General features: G+C 35.2%; 2 protein-coding genes across 3 annotated transcripts in view; both read left to right on the top strand.

Annotated features, from left to right (window-relative positions):
* The window catches only part of sv2a (synaptic vesicle glycoprotein 2A), a 31,904-nt gene extending 16,851 nt beyond the window's left edge, over nt 1-15,053 (top strand). Inside the window, exons 3-13 of the mRNA XM_043261722.1 lie at nt 2,745-2,925; nt 3,646-3,797; nt 4,834-4,967; nt 5,065-5,154; nt 5,570-5,680; nt 6,359-6,447; nt 6,540-6,704; nt 8,472-8,605; nt 9,855-10,058; nt 10,172-10,331; nt 11,352-15,053. Coding sequence (XP_043117657.1) covers nt 2,745-2,925; nt 3,646-3,797; nt 4,834-4,967; nt 5,065-5,154; nt 5,570-5,680; nt 6,359-6,447; nt 6,540-6,704; nt 8,472-8,605; nt 9,855-10,058; nt 10,172-10,331; nt 11,352-11,535 — 1,604 coding nt within the window. The 3' untranslated portion in view covers nt 11,536-15,053. The remainder of the gene's footprint in view (nt 1-2,744; nt 2,926-3,645; nt 3,798-4,833; nt 4,968-5,064; nt 5,155-5,569; nt 5,681-6,358; nt 6,448-6,539; nt 6,705-8,471; nt 8,606-9,854; nt 10,059-10,171; nt 10,332-11,351) is intronic.
* An 855-nt stretch (nt 15,054-15,908) lies between these two features.
* On the top strand, nt 15,909-17,779 carry bola1 (bolA family member 1). 2 transcript variants are annotated; one of them, XM_043260189.1, is made up of 2 exons: nt 15,909-15,994; nt 17,103-17,779. In XM_043260189.1, the coding sequence occupies exon 2, from the start codon at nt 17,140-17,142 to the stop codon at nt 17,563-17,565; it is 426 nt and encodes a 141-aa protein (XP_043116124.1). In that variant the 5' UTR covers nt 15,909-15,994; nt 17,103-17,139; the 3' UTR covers nt 17,566-17,779. The 2 variants fall into 2 exon arrangements, with proteins under 2 accessions (XP_043116124.1, XP_043116126.1); XM_043260191.1 differs by lacking the exon at nt 15,909-15,994 and adding an exon at nt 16,054-16,204.
* Nucleotides 17,780-21,332: the final 3,553 nt, after the last annotated feature.

Raw genomic sequence — 21,332 nt, 5'->3', positions numbered from 1 at the left:
CATCTCTATTGTTCAGCATCGTTGTCTATGAAGGTCATAAACGGGCCTGTATGTGTGCAGAATTTAGCAAAAAAACAACTCTTTTTTGTATAACGTGAAGGTGTTTTTTAACAATTACAACAGCATTTAATGCAAAAATATTAGTAAATAGTTAAATGATAGTAAAAAAATAATTGTATAAATTATTTAATTACTATTATAAAAGTATTGTTTATTTGTAGATTTTTGCATAGTTTATATAGATAGATAGTAGTGTGTGTTAGTGGTGTCAACCAATTAATTGCAGTTAAACACACACCAAAATAAGTTGTTGTTTACGTAATATATGTACTGTGTATATTTATTATGTATATATAAATACATACATGCAGGTATATATTTAAGAAAAATAAGTAATATATATATATATATATATATATATATATATATATATATATATATATATATATATATATATATATATATTGGAATACATGGGAATGTTTTATTTTTTACTGTATGTGTTTGTATTTATATATACAATAAATATATTATGTGAAAAAAAACTTACAAAAACACTAAAATATTTAATGTAAAATATATTATCTTTTAATTGATTACAAAATGTTTTATTAGATTATTTTTTATTTTATGATGTGCAGATATTTTAATGTAAAAAACAATGAAAAATATAATATATTCTAAATGCATTCATAAAGTATGTTACATTATATCTTTTTAAAAATGATTGTCATTTAAATTCATAATATTTTTAAAGGTGTAACAATAAATAGATTCATATTATAATATATTATAAATGTGGTTTCAACAATTCATAAGATCACATATTTAATGCTTACAAACACTTCAAAATGCTTCATGTAATTAAGCTTTTATATATAATGGCTTCAAGTAACAGTATTTTTGCCGGTAAATGTTTGACAGATTCACCTTTACCATGCTGTTAATAAGACAGCAGTCTTGTCGTATTTAAGTCTGCTCCTCTCTGCTCACACACTGCCCGGTGGACACCGCGTTTCAGTCAGGTGGTGCTCAGAGCCGCAGGCATGTCCTGTGCAGGGTTTGTGCAGTGTAAGCCGAAGGGCCCCGGAGAGGAGGGGTTGAGATAACAGACCCCTGTGCTGCATTGCAGTGATGCCTATCAAGGCTCATCATCACGGCTGTCTGCCATAGTGGCCTATTATGAGGCCAAGGTGAGAGAAAAGTAGTGCTGACAGCTGCCTCACAAAGTCAACTTTAATGCTTCTTCAACATTCGCAGCACTGTCTCAAACACCAGCAGATCCTGCAGAAACACCAGACACCAGCACAGATGCTCATCAGTGTATAGCTGTTGGTCCTGATGGTGAAAACAAGAGAAATGTTTGTAAATGCAATTCATTCTATTACTAAATGTAGTCCAATATTGTTGAAAATCTTACCCGGTTTATATATAATCATAACATTGTAAGAGATTATTTTAATGCTGTAGTTTTTGCCAAAACCCAATATGATGAATATATAGGCTATAAATTCAAGAAAATATTTGTTTTTTCACATTTAAAATCCATCTGGCCAAAAAAACAAACAAAAAAACATATACTGTATATATATATCATATATATATATATATATATATATATATATATATATATATATATATATATATATATATATATATATATATATATATATACAGTATATATATATATATACAGTATATATATATATATATATATAGTATATATATATATATATACAGTATATATATATATATATACAGTATATATATATATATATATAGTATATATATATATATATATATATATATATATATATATATATATATATATATATATTAACAATATATTAAAATTTAATGAGGCATTTTACTGTTTTATATATATATATATAGAATAAAAATATATACTTTCCAAATTTAGAAGATATTTTAACTATTCCTACAAATGTGTGTGTGTGTGTGGGTGTATATATATATATATATATATATATATATATATATATATATATATATATATATATATATTCTAAGAGTGTTGCTTAGTGAAACACAGAACAGCCGTGCTGTATCATGAATGGAATTAACCATCTTAAATATATATATTTGTGTGTGTATATATATATAGAAACACACACACATAACTTAACAGACTAAACTTAAACTAATATAGACTATATAATATAACAAATCTCTATCTAATGTGTGTGTTTCTGAAAATATTATGGAGCTCACTAGGTTTTGGAACAGAGCCATTGTGTTTTCAGATGCTTAACTAGCTGAACCAACAAGAGCCAAGGTGTGAAACGAAGTTAATCGGATGTGAAAGAGCAATATCATTTTCCTTGGGTCATTTATATGGAAGATTCCCTCGTTCTGTTTGCGGTGGCAGCGGTGCCAGTCTGCTGCGGTGCTGCCGGCTTCCGCCCGTCTGTGTTCACACCCGCGCTCACGTGACCAGCCGGTGCTGGAGCTGTGAAAGAGCCGTCAGTGTGAATTCAACACGTCCTCGCACACGAACAAAAGGGCTAAATGAATTTGAGCTCTCAGGCACAAAACAATAGAAATGTTCGCTTCTATAAAGGAAGCGCAGCTTTGACATTTTAATCGTATTTTGGCTCCAGTTCCAGAAATGTCATTTTGCCCAGCATACTGCCCTATCGGTCACTTTGATTTACTGTCTGCGTGGAGCGTCCCGATTGGTATAGTTATTGATCCGCCCGTCTCTCTGTGTCTTTCTCTCGCAGGTCTAATTGTGTATCTGGGTATGATGGTGGGTGCCTTCGTGTGGGGAGGTCTGGCTGACAGAATCGGCCGCAGACAGACTCTTCTTATCTCTCTCTCCATCAACAGTGTCTTCGCTTTCTTCTCCTCCTTTGTCCAAGGATACAGCTCCTTCCTCTTCTGCCGTCTGCTCTCCGGTGTGGGGTAAATGCACAGTTCACACCACCTACGGTCACCTTTACATTTATTATATTTAAAAACAAAACAGATAAGGTTGGGCAAAATTGGGCTCCCATTCAGATACGTTGAATATGACTTTTCAGAATTTGAATCAAAATGCAAAATAGTTCACATAAATTAGAGCATGCAAAAATTGTTTCAGAACTAGCAAATCTGACTAAAGTGAGTTGCATACCAATTGTTTTCAGCATATATTATGAACGTATTATGAAATATGCTGAATAACATATTATATATATACAGTATATATATATATATATATATATATATATATATATATATATATATATATATATATATATATATATATATATATATATATATATATATATATATATATATATATATATATATATATATATATATATATATATATATATATATATATATATATAGTACAATTTCTGTAGGTGGCATTTTAAACACCAGTTATTAATACACATATGATCTAATGATTCTAGAAATACCCAGAATTAAGCCGTAATTGGTTATAATGTATTATTTCTAATAGTAATACCTTATTTTAAGTTTCATTTCATTTCTATTTTACTAGCTCAATTTAAATAAAAAAAAATGCTAATTGTGCACAAAATATTCATGTTGAATTTTAAATAAGATATTCAATTTTGAACGAACGATGCACACTACCCTAATAACGGAGTCCCTCTGTGTTTGTTTCTGCAGGATCGGTGGCTCCATTCCCATTGTGTTCTCGTATTACTCTGAGTTTCTGGCTCAAGAGAAGCGCGGTGAGCACTTGAGCTGGCTCTGCATGTTCTGGATGATTGGAGGCATCTACGCTGCTGCCATGGCCTGGGCCATCATTCCCCACTACGGTAACCATCACGCTCACATTGTTTGGGTGGCGTTCTGTAGCTTAACGGTTAATTGATCTCAGCCGGTAGCCGAAAGCTTGTAGATCCATTAACTATCACAACTGTGCCCTTGAGCAGGACACTTAACCTCAGATTACTCTGGAGGGGAATGAACCAGTAACTTAAGATCCAGATGTCACCGAAAGTAATTCTACCAATTATCGTGTCATGTGATGATCAATAAAGGATTTAGAAGCAGTTCGAAAAGTGGTTGTAAATCTCATCAGCTTATCTTAAAAAGTGTGACGTGATTTTAAAAGCCTGCTTGCTATGAATACCAGCAATGTCAGTCACGTTTTTTGTTTTTTTGCCATATTGTCAAAGTAAGCCTGCACACAAACTATCTCAGGTGTGGCTTGGGTGATGACTTAATTATGTTATTTGTGCACTAAACTTATAAAGCAGTGTAAAAAGTGGTAACCTGTGTTATATTGAAGAGACCCTGAACTGACCCTTAAATTTAATTTTGTTGATGCATACTAAAATACTTTAAAAATAGGTTGATTCAGTAATAAATAAAATAAAATAATTTTTTTTATTTGAATAAAATCTTTTAGTTATTTGAACTTTGTAAATGATTGTATCACATAATCACACAAAAAAAACGATCCAGCATATTTAAGCATAATTTTGTTAAAATGTGAAAATGCATGAAAAGACATTAAATTTAGGTCCCTTTTTTTATTGGTTATGTACTTTTGAGGCAATTACAAATTAAATAATCTCATAGCATATTTACCAGCAAAAATATACATAAATCTTTAAACTTGCTGTAAATGCCATGTCGCCTTTCACTTATTTTAGATGTTAATACGATTTTGTTGATGGATGACAACATAATAATCTGATTGATTGGATTAATTAAGAATACAATGCAAAGATAAAAAATGCCCCTCGACATCAGTTCCAGTGGGGAAATGTTACCCCTTAATGGAAAAGTTTGTGTCTGCACCTGATTCGTTGCGACCAATAATATATGGCCTTTCCCTTTAACCAGGCTGGAGTTTCCAGATGGGCTCGGCCTACCAGTTTCACAGCTGGCGAGTGTTTGTGCTGGTGTGTGCGTTCCCGTCCGTCGCCGCTATCGCAGCGCTGACCACCATGCCGGAGAGCCCACGCTTCTTCCTAGAGGTTAGCGATGTCCCACAAGCAGTTTTTTTGCTTCATGCTGTAGGCAGAAGCGCAGAACAATCCCTAAATGAAAGATGCTGCGACGTGTGTTAAACAGAACGGGAAACATGATGAAGCTTGGATGATCCTGAAGCAGGTCCATGACACCAACATGAGGGCCAAGGGCTACCCGGAGAGGGTGTTCTCTGTGAGTACTGCTAGATTCACCGGCACAAAGAACAGTAACATTAGAACAGAAGCGGTCTGTGGGAATATTGCTTTCTCAGTGTGAATTAGAAATGAATTATGCAGGCAAGCTAATGGGTTTCCATTTATCTGGCTGAACTGGAGTTAAACTGGCTTTCACGCACATTTGATGATGGTCGATAATGTAATTTTTTTAGTATTATTTTGGGAGCTTATGGTATTATGGACGCTTTTAAAGTGTGCAGTCACTAGAAGTGTAAATCTTAATCTTGTTGGTTCATGGTTCACTTGTCATTGCCAAGTACGCTGCAGTTGAAATAGGCTATTAATAAACAGATTCCTACCAATTAACCACACAAAACAGAATAGTAGTAAAGTATGAAGGCACGTTTTGAAGCACCCTGTGAAATCCTCAGGTCACCACTATTAAGACGGTGAAACAGATGGATGAGCTGGTGGATATGGGTGGAGAGGCCACAGCCTGGCATCAGCGCTGGAGGATCAAGCTGACCAACCTCTTCCATCAGGTAGAAACACCGCAAAAATCACTCAAACAACCAGATGAAATGTTGCACCTCAGTTGATCTACAGAGGACATATTCTATTCTTTCGCACATTTAATTTGATATAATTCGGAAGTTTCTTGCATCAAAACATCATAATTTCTTTGCACACTACTGCTCAAACATTTGGGGTCAGTAAGTTGTTGTTTTTTGCATTGAGGCTTTCAGCAAGCAAGCACGCATTAAATAATAAAAAGAGACACAAAAATTAACACAAAAATATTATAAGCAACACTAGGGCTAAAAATATTACAATTATTTTGTTAACCTAAAAACTAAATAAAAATAATAATGATAAAATATTAAATGAAGAACTAAATAGCAGCGCTTTTTGACAGCTAACTAAAATAATTTTATATTGAAGCTCTAAAATTACTAACTGGAAATAAATACAAGTAAAAAAAAAACTAAACTACAACTGAAATAAAAAATATATATTTTAGAAATAACAAAAACTAATAAATATGACAAATGAGTGCAAAATTGAACATAACATTTTTTTTATTAATAATAATGAAATAACACTAAGCAGCAACTGTTTCCAACATTTATATTAATTTGAAATATTGGTTTCCATAAATTACAAACACTGTGTCTATAGTACATCGGACTCAAATAAAATGCTTTATTTTGGGTTTCCAGGTGTGGGGCAACTTCCTGACAGTGTTTAATCCAGAGTACCGGAGGATCACCTACATGATGATGGCCGTGTGGTTTTCCATGTCCTTCAGGTAAACAGCCCTGAACTACATGCATTTTCCAACCTATCCTACTGTCTGAATGCATCTCTGCATCGTTTCATGTCCTGTTGCTCTGTCTCCAGCTACTACGGGCTGACTGTTTGGTTCCCTGACATGATCAAATACCTGCAGAAACAAGAGTACTCCTCTCGCACAAAGGTCTTCATCAAAGAGAAAGTGGAGCATGTGACCTTTAACTTCACCCTGGAGAACCAGATCCACCGGAATGGAGAGTACTTCAACAACAAGTAAGCACTGCTCACAGGCAACATGCCAGACGTGTTTCACTAAATAGGCCTGACCTTTCTGCGAAAGGTGAATTGTGTTGTGACATTTGCTTGTTTTTTTAAAGGCATATTCCAGATGAAACGCAATTTAAGTGTGAGATAATGACACGACAACCTTATTTTTTGAGCATGTCATTGTTTATTTTTTTATTTGTGCCCTAGAGCCTTCTTAGAGATATATATACTATATATTATATTATATATTTACATTATATTATAATGTAAATGACAAATGTAACAGAATATATACTATATATATATATATATATATATATATATATATATATATATATATATATTCTGTTTACATTTTTTGTCATTTACATTTAAAATATTAATATAATATAATATATAGTATATATTTCTGTATAGTGTTTTGTAATTTTAGAACTTTTTAGTACTTTTCAGTAGGTTTTTCATCTAATAATTATATTTTAGCTTTATAATTTTTTTTTAACTTTTTTACAAAAGATTTTTCTGTTTAAATTAATTATAATTGTATATGTAATATCTCACATTTCCCCGATAGATTTAAAAGATTTATCACTTTGACCCTAAATACTGGTTAGTTATAATTTAACCTTTTTTTTTTATTTGCCACTATCCTAGGTTTTATTTGTATTATTATTATTATTATTATTATTATTATTATTATTATTATTTTTATTATTTATTTTAAATGAGTATTCCTTATTTTTATATATTTTATGTATTATTTTTATATTTTTATATAAATATTGTGTTACACTGAATGACAAACTAACATTATTTTTTTCATTTTAATCTCCAAAAACTTATTTGAAACCTTAAAAGCAGACACTTTACTTACATTTAAAGTTATTTCTTTGGACTTAAAAAATACTTTTGACGCAGATATCTTAAAGTCTTTGACCCAAATATAAAAATATATATGAAAATAGTAAACAGTAAATAGTACTTAGTTACAATAACAAACTTGATCACACAGTATGTATATATTTTTTAGAAAGACAATCTTGGAGCGTGTCGCTAAAAACCGTGCGATGGAAGAAGAGTTGAGAGAAATACATTTTATAGTTGGCGGCTCACTAGAGTTTGTAACAGAGCAAGTGTCCCTCAGAAGCTTTCATGTGAAGCCTGTGATAGTGGGATCACCCTCCAGCCTCTCTATGAAACCATTAATCAGCCAGTGTCCTACAGTTTTATTTGAATAATGTGTCCCAATTATGAACAGCTGTTCCACTTCAACTAAAGTCTTTCCCACAAATCTAGTTTATGTTCAGCTAATCAGAAATGTTGTTTCATATACGAGCTCTTATCGGCTAATGCTTTTAGTTTAGTTACAATGCTGTTTTAATTTCATGACCTTCAATGAAGTCTAAATGCAAATTTGTCTCGACATGCACAACAAAAATCAAATAGGAATTATCTTTGAGATTACGCATTATATCCCATTCAGATGTTTTCCTTTGGTTTCTCATTGTTCTCCTCAGCAAAACACCCCAGTAATGTGTAGATTTATTCTTATTGCCTCTCAGTAATTATCTTGATGGTTTATATTTGCAGTTTTATTGTTTTGGTGCTTAATATTCATGTTTTATGTGTAATTCTTCGTGTTTACCACTGAACAAACAAAATGTGTTTTCTGCGATTATTTGTTTTTGGGCCACTTTGTAGAAGCTAAAGGAATTCTGAATACCTCTAAGCGATGCAAATTTCTTAGGGAAAGTTTGCTTTTTGTCATTAAAGGTTCTTGAATCTGAAGATGAAGTCTATGGTATTTGAAGACTCCCTGTTTGAGGAATGCTACTTTGAGGATATCACGTCAAGCAACACCTTCTTCAAAAACTGCACCTTCATCTCCACCCTCTTCTACAACACAGGTGAGAAAAGCACAGGTTTCACCCTTCTGGGTATAAAAAAATATATATATATAGCCTTGGCATTCAACAGCTTTTAGTAGTCGTTGAAAGCTTTGATCCTTTATAAGAAGACACTCGTAGGACATGTTTTTCTTCAGTTAAAATGGCTCCTGTTTCTAGAGCTATTACATGCATTGAAAGTGTTTCAGGTATCCTAGCAACACCAGCTCAGATTCTTCCTCTGCCTGTCTGTGAAGGAATGACAATCTGCTTTTCCCGATTCAGTCATGCTGGGCGTTTGTGATTGTTTTCCTGAGCAGCTTGCAAATAAATGATGAGGCTAAGCAACAAAGGCTCTGTTCCAAAACCTAGGACACCGCCTATATAGACAGCATTTTAATGTTTACGTAAATGCATTTGCAGATGCTTTTGTCCAAAACATTAGATAATTTGCTGTCATAATTTACTCATCCTCAAGTCATTTGAAACCTGTATGCATTTCTTTTTTCTGTAAAACGTTGCATTGACTTCCATCTTGTTTTTAGTACACACTATAGAAGTCAACAGGACCCAAAGCTGTTGGTTACGAGCATTCTTCAAAATATATTCTTTTGTGTTCCTGAATTGTCTTTTTTTGGGTCCCCTGCCATGCATTATAGGCATGCTGTTTTTCAAAAGTTTAAGTGAATAATTTATTCCAAGATGGCAATGACTTAGTATCCATATCCTGTGTGAATGACTGTTTGAAGGCAGTAGACAGCTTTATTATGGAGGCAATGCAGTTGGTGTCTGTCTTGTGCATCTTGAAGATGCTCAGTGCATTAAGACCACATGCATAAAGATGTCCATTGATTCTAGGCTGACCATACATCCTCTTTACATCAAATCTTGGCTATGATTTCTAAGTTGTCTTAAAAGCCCAGCTTTGGCTTTTACCTGCCTTTTTGCTGAAGGTAATGACTGAAAAGTAGTTTGACCAATAGCATGCAGGCATTGTACATAATCGATGCAATAATATGGGATCTACAGAGAACGGTCAAAGCAATGCAAAGATACTTACATGCAATGTTTGACTGTAGGGTGCTCGTCAATAGGAGAACAAAGCCAAAACTTGGCAATTTAAAAGTCCTGGCATCTACATGTCCAGAAAAAAAGAGGACGTATTAAGTATCACAGCAGTTTGACCTAGAAACGGCTGCACACTTAAACTGGTGTAATGGCGTAATAATCACTCCCTCATTGGTTAACATGAGTCCTCATCTGTTTCTAGACTTGTTCAAGTACCGGCTGATCAACAGCAAACTCATCAACAGCACTTTTCTGCATAACAAAGAGGGCTGTATGCTGGATTTCAGCGATGAGAACAACGCATACATGATCTATTTCGTCAGCTTCCTCGGCACACTTGCTGTCCTGCCCGGGAACATCGTGTCTGCCCTGCTCATGGACAAGATCGGACGTCTAAGAATGCTGGGTAAGAAAAACAAGTCGCACGAGTCCCCGAATAGCCTTTGGAGCTCAGATTAGTATGAATTCTTTAAAATAGCGATAATAATGATAATTCTCACTCTTTGTCTTCTGGTGCAGCGGGTTCCAGTGTGATTTCCTGCGTCAGCTGCTTCTTCCTGTCATTTGGAAACAGTGAATCTGCTATGATCGCCTTGCTCTGTCTATTCGGGGGCATCAGCATTGCCTCGTGGAATGCCCTGGATGTGCTAACAGTGGAGCTGTACCCCTCGGACAAGAGGTAGGCCAAGCTCACGTTTCTGTGACTGCTGAGCATCTATCGCAATTGGAATGTAAAGGAATTGAACAAAAGCAAGATTATCTTCTCCTTTAACGATAACGTTTTCATGCTGTGTAAAATGGTTAGAAAGATTAGTAGATCAAATGTATGTCGGTAATTCTGTGCTGCATTTCCACCGCAGTGCAGATCAAATACATCATAATGTAGGGCATATCTAAAAATTCTCAGTCAAAATGAATGAAGTCTTGGCGGTTCTGCCACAAAGTGCTATGCATTATTTCTAAAAAAAAAAAATATGTTGACAGTGCCTGCTTAAAAATACATGCTCTTTAGCACCCCTAAGAGTTCAATCGCTGAACAACTGATGTTTTTTAGACATGTGGAGGGGTGAGAACCAGAAAGGATTAAGTGACAAAACTAAATTTTTACCATAGTTTGATCTGACTTTGTGTGCTGATTCAAAATGTTATATAATACAAATTTGTACATTAATGGATGACAGTACTTTTGCCAGTAGGACAAGCTTCTTTTGAGATATATTTGATATTTATATATATATAATAAAAGATCACAAACGTTTAATTTTGCAAAACTTTCTGGAAAAATGTATCCCCTTCAACAAAAACGTTTAGTAGAACAACTGATTTCAACATTCATAATTATACCAAATGTTTATTTAGCATATTACAAACTGTTTTTAGTGAAAAGTTCTCTTTAGAATCTTGTTTTTCTGTGAAGAAAAGGTTCCATGGTTGTTAAAGCCTCTTTGTGGAACCTTCAGCAACATAAGTGCAAAATGATTTTTGAAGGATTATGTGACACTTAAGACTTGAGTAATGATGCTCTAAAGTCATTTTTGTATCGCAGGCATAAATTACATATTATAATATATGCAATATAGGCACAAAAAATAATTTTAATGATGCTTCATAATGTTACTGAGCAATAAATAGAGCATTGGTGAACGTAAGAGACAGATCCAGTTTATGACGTTTTTAATCTTTTTCTTCTTTCCCACAGAACTACAGCCTTCGGCTTTCTAAACGCCCTCTGTAAGTTAGCTGCGGTTCTGGGTATCAGCATCTTCCAGTCGTTCGTGGGCATCACCAAAGCGGTGCCCATCCTCTTCGCGTCAGGGGCTCTGGCAGCCGGAAGCTTCTTGGCTCTCAAGCTTCCCGAGACTCGCGGTCAGGTGCTCCAATAGTGCAGCGTTCCAGCATGCAGGTGCCGGCGTTCGAGTTTGACCCCGTCCGTGAGCGAGCAATGCTGGAAGCAGCCAAAACAAATCCCGCATTTACAGATATCTTCATTCCTCCAATATGTGCAATCGTATTACCATTATTATTTCATCCAATTGAATTTGATTTCATTCAGATCTACATGTATAGATATGTTCCCTGCTGGTGTCTCACAGGAATATCGGAAACCCTGTGTGTGTGTGTGTGTGTATGTGTAGAAAAACTGCCATGTTAAACACATTCCAGCTTTGCGTTATGGAATGAATGCGAAATTTAACATGTTCATTTTGACTTTCCCTTTAAATCTTCATCCGAGCCATCATGACGTGATTTGAAAACCATCACTGAGGACCCGTGAAATCTGTAGGTAGATATGTGTGAATGGACAGTGTTGATCTAGTGGTGCTGGTGATGGTTATTGTTATTGCTTTACTCTAGTCCGTCGTGTCCCAAAAACGTAAAAAGTGCGAGATGCCGCAATTGTCTGCAACACCGGCTCAAGCACTCCTCACTTTTTAAATGTTTTAATGCATTAACACTGACGTCAAATTATTTATAGACAGTGGTTCACTCATTTTTGGTTTTCAGAATTCAAATTTGGTTGTTCCTTCAAAACGTCTGATAATCGATGGTGCTGTGCATGCGATGAAGCGTGGCGATTCGTAAGAATATGCTCGAAGATAGTAAACATAACTGATGAAAGTGCACTGTATTACGTTACTCTACCTGTGGTTCTTAGGACATGATTTAAAATATGAGATAAGTGACACGATGGGTTGTCATTTGTATGGTTTAGTACGCCATTATTCATATTTTGCGTTGTTTTATGCTACTATCATACTTCGTCCCGGGGGGGTTTGTGTTCCTACTGAGATCCACGGAGCTGTTTTGAATGTGAGACAAACGTTACATTCGCCCCGGTTTTCATACAAGAAATCCACCCGAACACGCAAGAAAAAAACTAAAGGAAAAAATGAACAAATGAAGCACAATGTGATTTGATGAAACTGTCAAAAACAATAGTTTTATTTTGATGATTGTGTAAATTATGTACTGAATATAAATATATAAAAATTAGCTGTAATTCAAGTCTGTCTGTTTGAACACTCAAACTATTATTAAATATACAATATATTATTATATATATAAATATATGAAAAGATATTTACATGTTCAAATGTTGAACTAGTATCAACATGTCTTAGATAGATGCCATTTGATGTATGTATATACAGTTTATCTGTTCATTAAGGGATTTAATTTTTTTTATCAAAGCAAATATATTAAAAAATGGCTGAACAAGTCAATACACTGATTTGCAGCACACACAATCGCCCTCTTTCACATTTTCTCTTGTGTTCTTGTAAAGAAACAGAGGTATCCGTCTGTGTGTGGGTATGTGTGTAAGTATGGAAGTACGTGTGCTTGCATGTGAAATGTTGAGTGTTCTCTGAATATTTGTATTTATTTCTATAACTGTTTAAGAGAGTTTGATTTTATAGTATTTTTTACTTTGAGTATCTGTAGAAACAGACGTAGTGCCACATGCAGGGTGAATTTTTTGCTGTATCATTGTTGACCTGATGTTCAATTCTTTGGTGACTTGGTAGCAGTGACTGAATATAGCATCGAAAAGAAGCGTGAGTCAAAACCCGACGGATTTCAAAAATGAAGCAAAAACCAAGGATATCCCATTAGGACAAGCAATTCTGCTACATTTTACCAAGCACAATTAATACTAGCTCCATCGTGGAAAACTAGTTAAATAACCAGATAACGATGCAAAAAAAAAATCAGAGAAGACAAAACCCGACCTGGCTGGAAGCTGTGTTTCAGCCCTGTCGCTCGTAACACAGCCAGAGCTTAAACGAAAACTGTTTTTGGTGTCATTCTCAACGTTCTTTACTGCCATTTTGTAGGATAGCAGCCATATTATGTGCTCAGAGTAGACACACGATACAACCAACCATTTTTAGATTTAAAAAATACTTCGACCAAAGCGGTTACCAAACGCGAAACGATTCATTTTAGGCACAACCGTAACTTCCAAGCTCTTTAAAACGACAGCCTTACAGCCTATTTCAATTGGAGAGGGCGGCACTGCGTCGCGTAGTTCAAAAATTGGAGAAACTGCCATCCCTGCCGTGGCCAGCGGTCGCAAGTAGTGTCACAGACGCTGTAGTGACAATCTTTACGTGTGCCATGTGTGACCGTGCGCATCTTTAATTGCCAAATATTTTCTACTTCCTCGGTTTGTACTGGCAGATCTCGCATCACGGCACAGACAAAAAAAAAAACGTGACACACCGACGTTCTAGCAGGGTGCGGCGATCCAAACAGGAAGAGAACGTAATAAAAACACAAGTTTTGAGGCTATAGACGCGTCTTCTTCTTCTGGGACGTACTTCATGCTCTCGCAAATGTTTAAAACGAGCTGGTTACCATTCAGGAAAGGCTTGAAAATGATAACTATTATAGATAAGGTTGGTCTGTAAACTAGATAATTGTTTGTACGCACAACCAATCATCCATATATATATATATATATATATATATATATACATATATTGAACTTCTTTGATGTCACTTTCGAAAAGGCCCATCGAGAACATTTCCAAACAGTCCCGCAGTTCTTCACATCTCCAACGTGTAGCTGTTGTTCCCTCCATTGAATTACAACGAGTATGTCATAATTGCTGTCGTATGCTGTGAATTACAGTAACTAATCTCAGTGAAGCTATGACTTATCTGTGTACAAGCAGTCCTGGATTTGGTCCTCACTTAAGATTGTGTACTGGTCGTAAGACTTTTGGGTTTTGTTACAGGGTCTTTTGTATTTCTAAACGTGTTCACTTAGCAACAATCAACCTTGTGTGCAAAAAGAAATCAAAGCAATAAGTGGTAAACATGTTCGCTCTGCCCCCCGAACTATTGGGCAAGAAAGCACACTAAAATATCCGCTGGCCATATTTGATGAAACAGCAGATGAAAGAAAACGACAGGCCCGACATCCGTGTACTCTACAAATATACCATAGGTCTTCTGATGCTTTTGTCAGTTTCAATGTATTGCCATAATTTAAATGTGACAGAGAGTTTATCACCTTATCATTGTACTGTGCTGTAGAGATTGTAGATGTTTGTATGTAAATGAATAAATATGTGGAATAATAAAACAAACAGACAAAAAAAAGATAAAAAAAAACGAGATAAAAATGTTGAACATGAGAAATAGAGTACTACTGTATGTTGTTCATTTTGTGATTTGTTTTTTGTACATGAGAATGGAAATGTTGACATTATCGCTGAATATAGAGACTATTCCATCCTTACCAAAATGGTTCTGTATTACAGTTTGTGAGAGATTTACTTTGCGTTTTTTGACTCGTATTCTGGGGATCGGACTGCGCTTGTGCAGTTAAAAGTGTCCCTCGGTGGATTTAAAACATACATACAAATAATAAACAAATGGTATAATGCTTGAATAGACGATTGGAGTTCTTCACGCACCACTCAGACAAACATATATACATATATACATAGAAAATTATAATTGTTTACTCTCCGTAATGTGGTTCCGAGTTCATTTCTAGTGAATCACAAACATTAATGTTTTGCAGAAATTTCCAAGATCTGGTTTTCATGCAAACAGAAATAGCCTGCTTGCTTAATAGTTTTTTTTGTTTTGTTTTTTTGTAAAAGCAACAAAACATATACATAAAAATGCCTATTTCAGGGCTTTAAGATGTAATCAAAATTGAGGTTTATCACACAAATAAGCAATTGCATTTTTGTTTACTACTTCTGATATATAAATCCACAATATAGCTATAAAATATTAAATAAATATCTAGTCATGTTGCTGACTTACAGTACCAGCCTACAGTATGTTATGGAGTCTCTGTATATAGAATTTAAAAAATATAACTGGAACAGGACTGAAAGATTTATCTCTTGATTATAGACTTAAAATGCTTAAGCATCTAGTTATTAAGTTCTTAAGAAAGCTATTTGTTCTTGGGCTGTCAAACCTCAACAGGCTCTAGCTAGGCCTACTTCTGATATGACAAAATATGATATTACAGTATTTACCTGTTAACTTACAGAACAGTGCGTACAGTTTAGAATCAACGCATTAACCTGGATTTTTTTGGAACTTTAATGTAATTTTAATTTATGTTTAATTTATGTAGAACGTTTATTTGGCGCCAAATGAAAATGCGCGCGCTGACTAACTTGTAGCCGAACCTGTAGGTGTTGCGTTTTTTTAAAACTAGGTTGTTTATGTAACGCGCTACCAAGAGACCCTTAGTACCTGACGCGGCCGTTAGGCGGCGGTAATGTCATTCCAGACTTCCGCTTTCTAAACAGTGAAGAAGCATTGCTTCCTGTGTGTAATACAAAAACAATACACCGGGGACGAAAGGTGAGAGAGATTGGTACCATATTTGACCATAGATTTTCCTGTTATTGTGCTGTTTGCTTATGTAGACCCGAGCAATAAGTTATATTGTAAGGAGCGGCGATGAAGCGAAATCTACAATATGTCTTTTCTAATATCTCGGCTGTTTTATGAATCTGCATGAAGTTTGCGGCTTAAATATACAATTTTTTCAGAACATGATCCATGAGATTGGTACGTGTACCTGGTGCACAGACCATTGTTTCGATTTACTATATATATATATATATATATATATATATATATATATATATATATATATATATATATATATATAGACAACGTTTGAACACCTTAGTCCGCACTATTTTGCACGTGCCACCAAATAGACGTGGGCTGACAAAGGTCAGATAAGGTTACCATAGCAACAGCGTATCATGTCATAATTTCTTTAAAAATTAATTGAGCATATTTGGTGAATTTTTTTAATTATTTATGCCAGTGTTTCTTGGATAGTAGTTTAATTTTTGACATGGTGGGGGGAAATTAAAAAAAATATTGTGTGTGTGTATGTGTATATATATGTATGTATGTATGTATGTATATGTGTGTGTTTCTTCGTTGTTTGTAAATTTTAAGAATATTATTAACATAGTTAATCACTCGAAAGCTTGTTCTTGTGTCCTTATTTACACCAGTATCATCAATATCACCTTTAGTAAAGGCTGAAAAAAATAATGCATTAACTTTCTAAATAACTTGAAACTTTGAACTTTCCCTTTATTTATTTTTTAAAAAAAAATCTAAATAATTAACCATCCTTTTTTAAAAAAATCACATGAATCAGTCTTATACTTGATTACTGAGAAATGTACTAAATTTAGCTCTTTCCTTAAAATTTTGTAAATAATGAATTTTAAATGTTTGTGTGTGTGTGTGTGTGTGTGTGTGTTTATAACACTAATTACAATAATAAAAATAGAAACAGGAATAGAATTGGCAGACTTCAATATCATATATGTTCAGTATTTTACAGAATGCTTCATTGTCTAGTTTTAGTCCTCAAGTCCTTAACAAGACAAATTATCTTTGGGGTGTCAAATAACAACCTCGACAAATCACTCCTTGACAGATATTTCTGACTGACCTTGGATGTGTTCCTGCACCTGATGCTGTGCAGCGCTCTCCGCCGCCTGCGTCCCTCCACCTGCATCCTCGCCTCAACCAGACATCTGACCCACATGGGTCCTGTGGAGACCACAATACGGACCAAACTGGCCCAGGCCCTCAAACCTGAGCACCTGGAGGTCATGAACGAGAGTCACATGCACGCCGTCCCTGCTGGTTCGGAGTCCCACTTCAGAGTTCTGGTGGTGAGTCCTCAGTTTGAGGGTCTTTCGCTCTTGCAGCGTCACCGGCTTGTGAACGAGGCTCTGCGGGAGGAGCTCAGCACCTGCGTTCATGCCCTCGCCATCCAGGCTAAGACGCCCCAGCAGTGGAGCAGCAACCCTAGCCTGGCCAAAAGCCCCCCGTGCCTGGGAGGATCCAAGCATGATAACACGATGACTGAGAAACTGAAGGCGGGTCGAGACTGACTGACAAAAACTTACTTAATATAATAATAATTAGCTAGGAAGTTTTATTAGTTGGTTTATTTTGCCTCATGGATATTTGTCATCTGGAGCCTAATGAAGGCTAATGCTCAGTATATAATTGACTGCATACAAACATTATTTATTATTATTATGTTGTTCTTATCGGTTTGGACTAGATAAGTACAATAATAAAATGTGTTTTATGCTTCATTTACATCAGAAGGCTTGTTTTATCACATGGTGAAGTATTACATCTTTTTATTTTTAAACATATTAATGAAATTATCAAAGAATGTAAAACACAGCACTGCATCTTGAAAAATATGTCTAACTTTCAAACAAAAGGCTTTTTTTTTTTACTCATTTTAATACGCTGAGATCCATGAATTTTCCCCCACAGAATAAGATTTCTATATCAGCTTTAATGCTTTCATCAAAATAAAAAAGCAGTCAAATGTCAAAACGCTTGACAATATTATATAATGTTTACAGTCTGCAATGAGCGAAAAGCTATTTCACATGATTTAATTTTTGGATGTAGTAAAACACCCACGGGGTCATATTTGCATTTTCTTTTCTCACTGGCCATATTTCTATATATTTTACTTGCGTAAAATCATTCATGCATGCTAAAATCACCAGAGAACTGTATCCTGGCTTAGAGGAATAAAGGAGTCATGTGTTTGTTCGGTTGTAAAAAAGCAAAAATGCTATAAAATAAACATATTTTGTGATTAGTTTAAGCAATACAGACAATTTTGCTTTGTAAATAAGCACTGCAAAATTAGTCAAATACTACATTTCTTTCCACAAATATGATTCCGGGTGTTTTATTTAATTACTATATGATTACTTCTTAATCAACTAAATGAGTACATGGATATATAATATTTATTGGAGTTGAAACTGTTTCATTATCTTGCATGTAGTAACGGAAGATGAGCAGTGTTGCTTTGCGCAGTCATTATTCAAACTAAACATTCCCTCTGGCCAATCAGAATTAAGTGTTAGAGAGAGTTTTATCCTTCTGGCTTCTAAAACTGGATTATTTCATCACACATCTCTAGTATCTGTACAGTAACTGGCAGAAATTTTACCACCAGAGGGCAACAGATCCTCAGAGTGCAGCAGCGTCTGCATAACATGATATCTGCGGAGTGGTGCCTCTTCACTTCTGGTTATGTAATTGAATATAAACAGAGCTTCATTTGTGTCTAAACCAGTTTTTACGTCTGAAACCTCCAGGACTGGATCTGGCATCGGTGTTTGTTGATCCTCCACATTAAACACATCTGAAAGAAGTTATTTGTTTAGCAAAGCAATGTTAAAATGATTCGTTAAAACAACAGATAAGAAGGCTCACAATCCTTATGTCAATTTTAATAAGCTAATGCTTAATTTAAAAATATAAACACGTATTAGAGGTGAAGGAAATATGGTTGATAGATGATATGTGGAGATACAGATCTGCCTATGATGGGAGAAAACAATTAGATATCTAATGTCAATCTGTTATGTATGACCCTGGACCATAAAACCAGTCATAAGGGTCAACTTTTTTTTATGATTTATACATCATCTGAAAAAGTCAATATGCTTTCCATTGATGTATATGGTTTGTTAGGATAGAACACAATTTGGTCAAGATACAACTATAAAAAATATAAATATTGAGAAAATCGCATTTAATGATGTCCAAATGAAATTCTGAGCAATGCATATTATTAATCAGAAATTAAGTTTAGATACAAATATGGTAGGAAATGACAAAATATATGCATGGAACATGATACTTAATATCCTAATGATTTTTGGCATAAGAGAAATCAGTGATTCTGACAGATACAATGTACTTTTTGACTATTAATTAAAATGTACCTGTTCTACATATGACTGCTTTTGAGGTCCAAGGTTACATATATTTTAAAATTTAATAATATATTTCTGTACTGCAAAGCTGAAGTTTTATAAAACACAGTCTTCAGTGTCACATGATCCTTTAGAAACCATTCGAATAAGCTGTTCTGCGCAACTTCTGCAGCTTCGTTTTTTAATGGAAACGGATACCTTTTATTTCAGGATTCTGTTCAAAACAACAACACGTATTGAAATTTAGTATTTTTTTATAACATTATACATGATTTTACTATACTTCAATGCAATCGAATGCATCCTTGCTAAAGGGGAAAAAAATCTTACTGACCCTAAACTTTTTTTTTTTAGTTGTTATTGTGTTATTGCACAATTCTCATGATGTCTTTCTGAGATAGGTAGATGGTTTGTCATCAGCGATGAGGGGTCTCTGCTGGAGAAGTGGACAGAACTGTGCTTCATCACTGAAGTACAGAGTCAACAGAAGGTAAAATGGGTTTCCCTCCCGAGTTCCTCCATGCGGAACTGATGACTCTGATCACAAAGCCAGTGAGGAATCAGAACAACTGGTGTCGTCGTTTGGCTGGAAAAACAGCAACATGACCATTTTATGGCTCTGTCCATTAGAGAGAGCCCCGGGGTTATCCCACACAGGTCAAGCCAAAGTGTGTTTAACGTTCAGCGTCTCAGGAGTGCACGGACCTTCCTGAAAGTGATTTGTGTGGAGCTCCAGGTGCGGCGATGCCTGAGAGATGCATGGTTGTGATGCAAGCCAGAACAGGAAGGCCTGTAACGCAGGTGGGGTTATACGGCCCGAGCGTCAGAGCAGCTGAAGGCTGATGTATCCCGAACGGGGTCACGAGGGCTGCCAGGGTGGCATGGTTCAGTGGGAACCGGCCTGGTAGTGCGTCAGAGCGGGGAGAGTGATGGTGCCAGGCCTGGCTGGGACCCTGGACGGTGCGCCGTTCCCGCCGGCGTTTGATTTACAGGCTTGTGCTGGATCTGGGCTCCCTGACACCGCTGACCTCTCTAGGTTGAGGGTCAATAGGTTAGGGATGGGAGCACCAAATGGTCGTCTGAAAAAGCTCCTATAGGGACCGGGCGTCTCTATGGAATAGTCGTCTGTACCATTCCTCCGTCTGATGCACTGTTTGTGTACTGCGGGGGGTGACACGTCTACCATTTGCTGGGAAACGTTCACATGTAGTGTGAAGAAAATGTGAGTTCACCCAAAAATTCGAAATAAAACACTTCCAATGCTGGAGCTCTCAAAAAACAAAAAACCCTGCTTATATGTTATGTTTTAGAAAATATTTACTCATTTAATTAAAAAAGAACACGTTTTAACTCTCAAATCTCTTTAACCTTCATATTTAGATAATAAATCTTTTAAACACAATGCAACAGGTTTAAGATCATTAGAAGCAGTAAACATTCTTAATGTGTGTTTTATGACCAGGCAAGTTTCAATACAGCAAGTTTAAGTGTACTAAGGATTGAGAGGTACAGCATAATATGTATATAATAATCTGTATATGCTACTGTTCAAAAAGTAGGTGTGATTTTTGTATTGTTGTTGAAAGTTGCCAAGGCTGTATTTATTTGAGCAAAAATACAGTAAAATAACTATTTTGTTAATAAAAAATGTTAACATGTAATTCATTCCTATCATGCAAAGCTGGATTTTCAGCATCATTACTCAAGTCTTCAGTGTCACATTATTTTAATATGCTGATTTGCTGCCTAAGGAACTTAAGGCTTAAGGCAATGACACGTTTTAAGATCAGTCTATGTACGTTTCTTTCATTTGAAACAGCTCAGATTTACTTTTTAGTCTAGTATTAAATATATATATATATATATATATATATATATATATATATATATATGTGTGT

Source organism: Puntigrus tetrazona, chromosome 16 (genome assembly GCF_018831695.1).
Source record: "Puntigrus tetrazona isolate hp1 chromosome 16, ASM1883169v1, whole genome shotgun sequence".
Classification (NCBI taxonomy): Eukaryota; Metazoa; Chordata; class Actinopteri; order Cypriniformes; family Cyprinidae; genus Puntigrus; species Puntigrus tetrazona.
Note: the sequence above shows the minus strand (reverse complement) of the source record. Positions and strands in the feature narration are given on the sequence as shown.